The sequence below is a fragment of the Anguilla rostrata genome, chromosome 18, assembly GCF_018555375.3.
Source record: "Anguilla rostrata isolate EN2019 chromosome 18, ASM1855537v3, whole genome shotgun sequence".
Classification (NCBI taxonomy): Eukaryota; Metazoa; Chordata; class Actinopteri; order Anguilliformes; family Anguillidae; genus Anguilla; species Anguilla rostrata.
Genome location: NC_057950.1, coordinates 17654378 through 17667220, shown reverse-complemented (window position 1 = coordinate 17667220; position 12843 = coordinate 17654378). Strand labels below are relative to the sequence as shown.

General features: G+C 46.4%; 1 protein-coding gene across 1 annotated transcript in view; it reads right to left on the bottom strand.

The window, feature by feature from the left end:
- Nucleotides 1-12843, bottom strand: part of LOC135244418 (inositol polyphosphate-5-phosphatase A) — a 137020-nt gene that overhangs the window by 38220 nt on the left and 85957 nt on the right. Inside the window, exons 7-9 of the mRNA XM_064316670.1 lie at nt 11730-11782; nt 10870-10989; nt 1356-1440 (exon numbers count right to left, since the gene is read on the bottom strand). Of these exons, the coding sequence (XP_064172740.1) occupies nt 1356-1440; nt 10870-10989; nt 11730-11782 (258 nt within the window). The remainder of the gene's footprint in view (nt 1-1355; nt 1441-10869; nt 10990-11729; nt 11783-12843) is intronic.

Genomic DNA, 12843 nt, shown 5'->3' with positions numbered 1-12843 from the left:
CCCTGCGCTATGTACACTGCACACAGCCAGGATGAGGTCTCATCCATTACTTAGCCGCAGCATGTTCTCCTCTCCCCAGCCAAAGCCATGTCAGGTTCCCCCATATATCTGAGGCTGTAAAATGCAAGAGGAAGTGACACTGAAGGTCTCTGAATTAAAAGGTCTACCTGAAAATTTAGGATTATAAAAAATAAACCCTCTACATCCTTGTACCAACCCAGGAGCATCCTTACCCCTTTATCATTTTGACTGTGGCTGCTTCAAATCTGCACCCATCAATCATGACAAAGGAATGAAGTTTAAAAGGCATGTTTCATTAAAAAAACAGCACATTCAGAACAGGGCAAGGGGTTGGGATTAATGCTCGGAGCAACAAAGTTTCCCTGACAGGGGATGTTGACTTAGAAGCAACTTCAAAATTATCTGCCACATTGGCAAAAGGCTCACTGGATCTAACTGACCTGATCACAGAACAAGAAGAAAAAAAATACCATTGTTGCAGCAGCCAACAGTGCCCCATGTGGCAGGATACAGTAACTACACAGCACTGTTCACCCACTTCCAGGTTGCCGGACTACAGAGAGAAGCAGTCTGAGGTGAAGACTCTCAGGTGAACCCCGCCAGGGCAGCGGACTCCCGCAGCTCCAGCGCGGGGCGCTAACGCGAGAGCCGTCACCGCGGCCTTATCGGCGGCCGCCCCCCTCCCCGATTTTACGGCTCATTATCGGGCGGGCCGCTATCTGGCCGGCCATTGTGAGGGACGTGACCGCCTTCATTCCGGCGGTTCATTAGCAACCCGCGAGGAGACGCGGCGCGATCCATTCTCTGCCGGGGGGAAAGGCGGAGAGAGCAAACACAGCTGAGCTGCTCTTGAAGGAGCAAGATGATGAGTCATAAATCTAAAAGGGGGGGTATTTGGGGGGGGGGGGGGGGGGGGTCTGCCCCACCTCTGCATCACAGCAGAGTCAATGCCTCCACAGGACCCAGTCAAAGACAGGGAGAAGCTCTCACCTGTCCTCGGACCCCACACAATCACACTGAACCCTCCCACTGATTCAGTCCTGCATCCTGTGCTACTGGTCTACAAGGCAAGGCATTGAACAGGCATTGCCAACTGATCCCAGATCTGCACCAGGTGACTAATCCACAGGGCAGGGTATTGAACAGACCTTACCAACTGATCCCAGATATGTGCCAGGTGACTAATCCAGAGCACAGGGCATTGAACAGGCATTACCAACTGATCCCAAATCAGTGACAGGTGAGAGGATGTACTCCCTTCAGTAGGACAGAAGGAATTTGGTCAGTCAGAAGCACAGAAGAAAACTTTTTCACTTCATTTCTAAATGGCTTACCTCAACAACTTGCCTGGAGTCCAGCCTGAAGTTGAAGTCTCCAAAGATAAAGTATGGCACCTTTTCATACCTCTGGTCTGTAATCCTGCAAAGACCAGGAGGGGAAATCCACAGATTAACTGGGAAATCAATTCATTGCCAAACTAGGAACACAACATTTCAGCCTTTAGAACACGCTCTTATCCAGAGCAACTGACACAGATTACAGTTTTTACATACAATCCATTTATACAGCGGAACATTTACTGAAGCAATCCAGGTTAAGTGCCAACCCATTAAACAAGAATTTTAGCAGTATAAATATATGTGGCACGTTTATGGTATATCGCAGGTGAACTAAAATCTCAGAGCACAAGGAAACATCATAAACTACTAAAACAGTGATAAAATTGTAGAATTCATTTAATTCCATTAGTGGAATTAGCTACCTAATAATCTAGCGGGTTAATATAACAAGAACAGGGGTGAGGAATGTTGAAGTGCTTCTATTGGTTGGGAACACTGATGTGGGTTCATGCTAGTATAGCACAAGTACCGTGAATTCATATGTAGCAGCTACCTACTGCAGGTAGCCTCGCGGCTAAAGACTGTGTGCTCCTCCTGTAAACTCATGAACACTTTACACCCTGCAGTCCACACAGAACAGCGGGAGAGGGGGCTGATGGGAGGAGAGGTGCATCTCCGACTGATGACAGCTGGTAATCTGCCGGGGCCTGGCGCGTTGCTGGGAGGAAGTCGTGTAGCGGTAACCGAAGGAAGCCCTGCCAACTTAAACGCACTCTACTCCAGATGGAGAACGGCCAACCGAGGACCCAGCTTATGTCTTTGACAAGAACCATTACCGACTAAGTCACTTGGTAGCGAACCAAATTTTTTATTTTTATTCGATTTCTAAGTGCTTCCACTTTACTATCTGTGGGTAGTTTTCTGCAGTACACAGCACCACCTGGTGGAACTCAACTCTTCAACATTGTAAACAAAACAAACAATAAACAAATTAAATCACAGCACCAAAAAAGAATGCAGTACGAGTTCAGACCAAAGAACAAAATCCGCCCTCAGCTTTCACACACTGACCCGGTTGCTTTTATTTCCATTAACTCGGAACAGAACTTTGGGGAGTTTCGCACATGCAGCTAAATGTTAATATTAACCAGTGGCCATGTGCCGGTCCTGTATCAGTCGCGTAGCGGTCTGACCAAGTGGTTGAGGTTCCCTAGAGTAGCACTGAGGTACAGAGCCTCATGAAGCTTGGATTTCAGTCCCATGGAGGACTCCCACCTACAGGCGACTGCAGCCAGCATTTCAGCACTTTAAAAATGCAACTAAGCCACACATGATTAACTCTTTCACCTAATCATTTACCTTTACAGGGATCCTTTTAAAGTACAGAGATAAGAAATTAAAGCAGGAAGGTTCCTCTTGTGTAATTAACGATTCGGGATGCTTGCCTACCTAATCACAGGGGTAAATCTGAGCAACTCCACGCTGATAACAATATATTTATGACACCATAAAAGACGCAGTGCTGTCGGTCCCTTCCTGGCTCTCTGTAGTAAAACAAAGGAGGCACTTCTGTGGAGGTGTTAGGCGGCCCACAAGCACACAGCCCTACAGTGGAGCTGTTTGCCGTCTCCCTGTCCTTATCAGCAGAGGGCCAGGCCGCCCCGCACGGAGCTCACCGTACAGGGGAGATACGTGTGAGGCCATTTCATTTATTTCACCTTTACGGAACCAGGCAGGTCAACCCGATCCACACCTGCAGTGAGGACGTGGGGGATCAGCCCATAATGCTCTACTCGGAAAGCAAGCCACAGGGGGATCAAACTCATTTTCACCAGAACGTCTGTCTGACAGGGGTTGTGTTGGCATTCTGCTTTTTTGAAGTTCCAGGAAGTTAAAAGGTGTCCCTAGGCTGGCCTGGAAGAGCTCTGCTCAATCCACTGGCATTCCCTGCACCTCATTCCAATCTGTGGGCTGAAGGCATCCTCAGCCATTTTCTATCATGGTAATAGATTACTTCCTGCCTGTGTGACTCTGCACAGTAAAATGCCCAGTGCTAATTCAACTTCTACAGAGTACATATGGTCCTACTGTGGACCAGAGTGGGACCACATGTAATCCCTCAGAGTTGCTTTAACACTGGACGTTTTACTCCGTGAATCCGGCTAGTTTAAGTGCCGAAGGCAACGAAAGTGCAGCTGTAAATCACTCAGGAAGGGCTACCGTCACCCTTCAATTCCCGAGTCACACTCTCGCCCATCGGTTTCCAATGAGTGAGAGAGGGCCATTTCTCTGGGGTCCTAGGCAAATATCCACCTTCTTTAACATCTCCAGCTTTTTTGTTTAGCAGATGCTACTCTCCCCGGTGGATTTTTCTGCGTTTCCTACATCCTCATCAGTTATTACCACCCAACATTTACTGAAGCAAGGTCTATTTTCTTGAATTTGTCACAAGAGAAACCCCCTGCCTGTCGCCTCTCCCAGTTTCAGACACAAGCATGCAGAAGTCACAGTGCCAGTCCCTAATCACACCACTGCTCTACTTGTCTGTCTGCTGGGAATAAAAAAAGTGGCCTTAGAAATATGTAGCTGTTCACAGACTTGTTCGCTACCCAAATAATGTGACAGCGAGCGTGTTCTTTCCGCGAGGATAGACGGGGTGACACAAAGCCCATTCAGAGGCGTGTAATGCGGTCGTCTGCGATCCCCCGTGGAGCGATGGTCAGACAAACAGGCCCTCTTACACGACTCATGAAGCCTCTCAGCACGAGAGACAGAGAGAGAGAGAGAGAGAGAGAGAGAGAGAGAGAGAGAGAGAGAGACAGACAGAGAGAGAGAGAGAAAGAGAGAGTGAGAGAGAGGAAGGGACAGAGAGAGAAAGAGAGAGAAAGGAAGGGAGAAGAGAGAGAGAGAGGAAGGAAGAGAGAGAGGAATAGAGAGAAAAAGAGAGAGAGAGAGGAAGAGGGGACCCTTAAGGACCCTCAGCCAGGGGCCGATGCTTCTGTCCCAGGGCTTTTCCGCGGCCCCGGGGCCTCACACAGTGGCCAGGGCCGGGCCCTTTATCCCTTAATAGCCATGTCTAATGCGATAGCCTCGGCGGGTTTTGTCTGCAGTCAAGGTATCAGCCACAGGTCAGAAGGTAACATTCTGTTTACACGATTATTTCCTAAAGCCCTTGTGGTGACCCAGCGGTGTGAGAGTTGACTTTTCTGTCCTTTGTGAGGGTTGAAGAATCGGCACATTAGCCACAGGGAGGTGAGTCTGAATGGGCTGAGGTGGGGGGTCCGGGTTTTTTTTTTGGGAGGGGGGAGGGGGGGGGCATAGGCAGCCCAGCGAGGACCCTTATTAGCTGCGTCATCACAGTTCATTCAGGCAAACTGTAACAGTGTCACCCACATTCCCACACAAAGACAAAGTTCTTTCCACAGTCTATAAACATGCTCCCCCCCCCCAGCCCGGCCGATTCGCGGTGCTGAGACACCCCTGAAAGAGGCTCTTCACAGCCCCTCTCCACGCCGGGGGGGGGGGATCTGTCAGGCCTTCCTGGAGCACACAAAGCCGGGGTCAGTGGCTGATTTATAACCCAGCCCCGAGCCCTGGTCCCAGGCCCCCTACTGAAAGGCCACAAAGCCCTGAGAGAGCATTCCTCTCTCTCTCACACACACACTCTCACACACACACTCCCTCTATCGCACACACAACACACCTTACGCATGACACACCTACCTTACACACAACACACACAGGAATACAGAAATACAAGCACACACACATACACACACGCTCATCTTCAGTCACACAAGAGCTCTCACACTCTTTTACACACATACATGTGCACAGCCATTCTACCATACACACGTACACACACTCTTACTTTCACACATTAATACATACAGTATATAAACACATACAGATTCACATCCAGACACTCTCACTCATGCACATGGTGACACACACACACACACACACAATCCTCTTTGACAGATGAACACAAACTGCCAGTAAACCGTCCCTCACTCGCTAACCTTGAATAAGAACGTTTTTGTGAATTATTTGAGAAACAAGTTTTATTACATAAAAGGATTTGCACATAAATAAAAACAAAGACAACAAACCTACAACCGAGTAGCTGTGTGAATTTGTCGACCAGTTCCCGGGAATGTGACATTTTGAAAGAATCCGCTACCTGACAGAGCCCGAGTGTGGCTTCCCAGAGAGGCCAGTGACTTCACCTTTGACCTTCACAGATGAACGACAGGGGCAAGAGTCTATTCTACATTAAAAACGAAGATGTCCGTCCTGGGGGGTCGAAGGGAGGTTAGCGGATCAGCGGCCAACCTGAGCGTGAAACGCGGGAGACGGCCTCGGGCATTAAGGTAATCACAACCTCCATCTCTCCTAAATGAAATCAGTCAAAAATGATTTCAATGATGCACATGCTTTGGTGAAATTGACCTCTTTCTCTAATCCAAAGAACCAAACCCTCTCCTCCGATCAATGAAACAAACTGGCCTTCCAGTTAGCCAGACCTTCACAATCGAGTCAATGGAAAAATAAACTGCTCTGCTTCTAGGCACATATATCACTAAAATACATTAAAACTCAAACAGAAAAAGAGTGAAGTATATACATAGTGGGAACATCACTGTTCATGTAAGGGAAAAAAATATTTTAGCAATCTGCTATCCCATTAAAAAGTCTGAATTATAGGCTGATGTATTATAGGCTGATGATGGCTGATTTATATGTTTAATGTTTAATATTTAAATATTTAATACTCCTATTCTCACTGTCCATATCCCCCATCTGTACAGGCTGGTACTGCTGCTAATATTTAATATTATGTTTAATATTATGTATATTTGAGATATTTTTTTGATATTTTTGCTCTTGCTTCTACGTAGTCGCTGCCTGCCATGTCATAAGAATTTCTTTGCTCAGAATGACCTTGTGTTATACTGTGCACTTGACAAATAAAAAACACTGTGACACTTTGACTTTGATCGGACATGGGCCAGATGTGTACTTGTTACAAATGGTATCATCACACACATTCATGATATATTTTTTCAAGTTCTTCTTTAAACCAGAGAAACCAGGGTGCAGAGGACAGTGGAGAGGACAGACTGGGGATGAGCCCTGATTGAGCCCTTTTCTGCTCTTTTCTCTTTCACTCTACGCCTCACTCTTTCTGTATCACCAGCCTACAAAATTCACTTTATAAACAGGAACCAATTAGCAGTATAAAAAATACAAACTGCTGCCAGAAGTGAATTTTTAAAAAAAAATCTACATTTCACGCCTGCCCCCTCACAAAATGTATTTTTTAAAATCATAACTACCCAGAATTTCTATGCACTGTGGATATAAAAGCCACTCTTATTAAACCAAACAGTCATCATTTCCATCAGTAGCTCGCGGCAAGATAGCGGATCCCCCCTCCCTATTCTCCCCAAAACATCACTACATGCTTTTATAATTAACCTGTATTTATGCAGATATTTTTAATTCCACTGTAAAGGAATAAGCTCTCAGATTCAGCATATATGTTCAAGCTGAGATTGCAGCACGTTCCCGTTAAACTACAGACGAGCTCATAGCAGGCATCCGAGAAGGAGGCCCCAGGGGTCCTGTGCACAACTTTGGGGAAATTTCAGCTTCTCAAAAAAAAATGCAGTTTAGGAACCCCAGGAACAGCGCTTCTTATTCTTACGTGAAGCTTTAAACTCCCCATTCAAAGACAGAAACAAGGGAGCAGGGAGAAATGTTTCTGAATGATCTGGAAACAGAACACGATGCTTGTTAAGGAGGAGTGTAACTTGCTGTAGTAAAAATGGGATTCGGGGGCAGGCTGGGAGGAGGGGCTGGTTCCGCCCCCCCCAAAACCCTTCTCAACTGTGGGCCCCCCCAAGGCGAGGAGGCAGTTCACAGAGTCACTGCTGGGGGACACTAATACCCCTATTCACCAGCAACGGGGGGGACGATCCCTATCACAGCCTCCGACAGGCCGTACACGCCACCCACAGCACACACTACCCAGAATGCATTTCAACAAAAAACTCCAGCTTGGGAAAAGGAAAAAAAAACATGTTCTTTACCATAAAAAAAAACAAAAATCAGGCAGTGCTGGTTCCAGACTGAATACCAGATTCTATGCTGTGTATAAATAGCTACGAGACAATACGTTCTCAAAGACACATCCTCCAACCCACACATACCCCCCCACATGAACACAGACACACATACACACACACTGCCCTCTCACCCCACACACGCACGCACACACACCCACACACAGCTACACACACCCACACACACATACTGCCCCCTTACCCCACACAAACACATACACAGATACATACACACACACACACGCATACACACACACGCACACATACATACATACATATATACACACACACTATCCCCTCACCCCACACATCTACGCAGATGCATACACACAAGCACATGTACACACACACACACACACACACACACACACACACGCAGGCATACATGCGAGCGCACACACTCGCACACGCACACTCGCGCGCTAATAGATTCATCCGGCTTTATGGAGGATCTGCCCGTGATTATTCCTGGCTCCCTCCAGCTGAACATGTCTATTGCCTGGAAACTGAGCCTCCTTTCTCTCCTCTTTCAGGCTCCTGTTCTGGGAAAAGCCGAAAGGGAAACATTTAGATTGGAGGGGTCTTTGAGACTCCCTGACAGTTGACTGATGACCGTCCATAAAATGACAAAGAATTTTTGTCTGGCAGCCAGGGGGGGCCCATTGCGCCCCCCCTGGGAAACTAATTGCTCTGAATTGTTAATGGAAACATTAATTTTCTGCCAATCATTGCTTTTCAATGGCCAGAAATGAGCATGAAACGGGCCTTTTGACCGAGCATAAAAGTGAAATGTCCCAATGTTGATCAAATTAACTTCAGCTATGTGACAATGGACTATATTTGTGAGGAATTAATGGAAGGAGGGGACAAAGGTTGTCTTTATGCCCAGATTTCACACTTGTAATGTAAAACTGTCCCCGCTGGACCGGGACAAACGCCTTCAAAAGGAGAGGAGGAAAAAAAAATATTGGAACCGAAAAATTGAACAAAGGGGGTTCCGAAAGAAAACACGTCTATTTGTTCATTTCATTATTTTTCTTTTATTTCAGCACTCTTTGCGCGGTTGGTGGGGGAAAGCCTGAGAGGAAGTTGCGGAGTTTGGCAAACAAGCAAAAAAAAGAAAAAAGAAAAAAGAAAAAGCTCTGAATTAGCACACCACATCCTGGGTCTCTTTACAGTTAGAGCCTCTGGCATAACTAAGCCAAATAAAAGCCAAGCCTGTTTTTAAAAGGGAGATTTTAGATACATAAATCTCTAACCTAGACAACCCGATTCAATTCAAGCCATTCAAAAACACCAATGCCCAAATTGGAGCTACATTTATTACTTCCAAATGCCAAAAAAAATAAGATCTATGATCTACAGAGACAGTAAGAATAAAAATGTATTTAAGTATGACAGAGAGGAGAGAGAGAGACAGACTAAAGAAAATTTTAAAAACACAAACAAATCCCCATTCTAAGCAGTGAAAGAGACAAATAAAAAAACAGAAAAAAGGCAATAGAAAGAAAGAAAGAAAGAAAGACTGGGTTTTTTTGAAGTAATTCAATGGGAGTTTAGCTGGCTAAACGGTGTTCCTTTCTCAGCATTGTTCTGGGGCGCCTTGAAGCGCTTTGGAGATAAACAGCGTTTAGCAGTTAAAAGAGCCGCAGGAAAAGCTCCATCAGATAGACCCTCAATGGGGCAGCAGCATTATGGGCCAGCAGGCAAATACAGGGACACACAGGCTCTCCCCCCCAAACACAGCGAGAGGCTACTGCAGCACTGCTGGAGGTACACCCCAGAGGAGAGATTAGGGAGAGAGAGCTAGAGAGGGAGAGGGAAAGAGATAGAACAAGAGTGAGAGAGAGAGAAAGCGAGAGAGAGAGATTGATAGAGTGAGCGAGAGAAAAAGAGAGAGATAGCGTGAGCGAGAGAGAGAGAGAGAGAGGGTGGGTGCAGGGGGAGGTGTGTTTTTTACACTATAGATATTCTCACTTTCCCCTATCCCTGCCGGCGCTGTGCATGGAGTCAGAGGACACACAATGGCTAAAGATGGTTCTCAACCGGCGGCTGAATGGGGACACTGTTGGTGGCATCGCTTAATTCAAAGCCGGGGCCCCGGCTCCATTGTCCCCGCAGATTGGCGGATGAGAATGGAGTTCGCTGGTGGCTGCCAAAAGGTTAGCTCTCCCCTTCCATTATTCACCACTCCTACAGAGCTGGGCCTATTGTGTGGCCCCCCCCATCCCCCCCAGCCCCCTGCTCTCCGGATCTGCACCCAGGTGCTCCCCCAAAGCGAGCGACTCAGGCGCGATGTGCACCCCAGACCCGGCTCGTCAAGCGCGCTGGAACGACCAACCACACCGACCCCCTCCCCTTCAAAAAAAACAACAAAAAAAACCTCTGTCATTGTCACCTCCTTAACACACACAGAAACTAAGTGAAAAGCTACCTTCCCAAAAAAAACTGGCTCTCTAGAGGATGCCAAGCAGTTTTATTCCAAGTCTTTGAGTCCATATTTATTTTGACATAGGGTACAACCTTTTTCCCATCAATACATTAGGCTTTTATCTTTTTCAGAGGTAATTTGGCTAAGCGCCTTGCTCGACGGTACAACAGCACCTGGGATTTGAACCCGTCATCCCCGTGTTACACAGCTCCTTAATCAGGACGCTACACTGCCTCCAGGACGCCAGGCTGTTTCTCTTATTCCAGCCTACCCACTCAATCCTGATTGAGAAATATTTATGAGCCGACTTTTAAAAATAAATCAATTTCCATAACATGGCGATAGGAGAAAAAATACAGTCAAAATCCTCAATGTAAGCAACAGGAAAGGCCTTTTTAAACTTCATTATACCTATAAATCTATTTAAATTATAGCGCAATAGAAAACCGTAAAGGGTGCCATAATCCTACAACTCGTCCACTTCCCTGTCCATTAAATCCTGTCCCTTCTTTCATCAAATGAAAAATGACAGACGGGGAAAATAAAAAGAAGGAAAAAATCTTTGAAATATAAAAAGCAGCTCATATTTCACAAGTGCCAGAGCTTAATTAAATATGGCACCTCTATGTGCAGTCATTCATATCGGTCACCAAACACTCAGCATCCAAACTTCAACAGGAGTTTAAACAACGGTACATAGAAACAATGCGGCAAAAGGTAGAACACAGCGACACGATAGGGTGCAACACCGTCACAGTTCTCCTGCAGAAGAGCGAACCAGGAAGTGAGAGACTCGTGGGCTGTTCCATTTTCAACTCGAGGGAGACCAGGTAGAGACCAGCGGACTGTACCATCTTGGATGCTGGAGTTGCAGAGGGGGGCGTTTCTGTGCGCCCGCGCGGATCCTCTGCTGGCTGCAGGTGAGTGAGCGAGCAGCGGCTGATCTCACCTGTCCAGGACGTAGCCCAGGGCCTTCTGCCGCGTGCCGGAGTACACGGACGGGCTCTTCTCCCAGGCCACCAGGTTGGAGGCGTCGTGAAAGAGGTGAATGTTCACCAGGTCGAAGGTGCTGAGGGAACACCAAGCAGGGGGTGAATCTGCAGAACACACACACTAGCACACCTGTACAGACACACGCACGCACAGACAAACAGAATGCACCTTATACCACAGGCGAAGCCATTGACTTTCACAAGCACACACCAGATTCGAAACCACGAGGCTAAACTAAAATGCTGCAGTACGCAGTCGGCCATGTGCGGTAATTTTGATATAAAACACAACAAACTCAGGGCTTGAAGACTGAACAAAGACATTAATCACACAAACTCAATTAAATAAATATAAAATAATAATTATAACAACAACAATTCTGCACGAAGGTTTACACACAGCAAAGTACTCTAGGTACAGTACTTCACCCCAAGATGGGAATGGGAGCAAGTTTCACTGAACATACCTAAGGGTACAAAAAACCTGATATAAGACCGCCTCCTTCGATCACCAACTCCACCCCCCCTCGCATCACTAATTCCACCCCCTTCCCCCAGGGTGTGTCTGTTGCTGTTTCATCCCCTTTCTCCTCCTGTCATCCTTCTATTAGATTACATCCCTCTCTCAGGGGAGAGAAGGTGGATATTCATCCAGCGCAGGTTCAATTGCTCGTAATGTTTTCTGTCATCTGTCATATGCAACTTCTTGACTAACGCGATTACGTCTAATCCAATACAGCCCATTCCTCGCACGGCGGCGAGAGCACACCCCGGTGACGCGCCTCCCGAGCCACCGCACGGCCTTATGGGAACTCACCATTCACCTAGTGCCCATCGGGTCCTGATGAATCCTTTCCTGGACCACTTGCACTGCAGAGGGGAGAGCGGGAGATAAACGCACACATGCACACACACACACACACACACACACACACACACACACACACACACCAACATTGTCAGAACATGGAACCCATTTGATACATCCAAAATATATCCATTTAATGGTACATCCAATTAAGCCAACACTGATGCAGTATCTAATTATGAAAAAAGGCAAACAAAAGCCCAGTCTGATTTACTCGCTCAGTAAAAACCCGCTCACCCATTAGCTATTTACATAGATACTGTATATACTGAAGAGCAGCTCGAGATGTTGTGCTTTATCCAGAGATACTGTAAAACCAGTAGGCTTTGAACAAGTACAGTACTGCACAGATCCGGCAGATTGCTCAGAGCAGGTTAGGATCTCACGCCCATGGCTGACATGCAACATCGTTAGCGGAGGCACCCGTTATTAAATGAGGTCCTTATTGAATAAGGTCATTATGTAATGAGGGGGTTATCACCGAATGAAAGACAATCCGGGGCAGCACCCATACGTTTGGAGCAAGCAAATAAATAAATAAAGTCTCCCTGAATGCCCTAATGAGGAGTAAACTGAGGCAATGAATAAAGCGATTAAGCCCCAGGTCACATAATTACAAACGGACTCGTTTTATTTAAAAACTGGGATGTGAGTTAAAGCTCGAGAGCCATTTGATTGCGTCTCGGATCCTTCAATCTGCATTAGTGCGAGATTAACCGCATCAAATTAAATTACATTAGCATACTTGAATTAATCCATACCGCGCAGGGGAACGTACGTGCCTAATTACAGCTCCTCGTCAAACTCGTACGAGTGCGCTCCCCGTGCTCAGGACACCGCTCAGATCTACACAACACACGTCCTTTCGGTGCCAATTCACGGAAAAACGATGAATAAACGAAAGTACTCGACTTAAAAACGGATAATGAAAAATGACCAATGGAGGAAATAATACAAATAAATGTATCCTTGTATAGGGCATTAAATTTACTGAGACGGGGTTTTTTCCCTTTGTTAAAATTTATAATTGATAGAACAAAAATTAATATTTCAACTAGTCAGC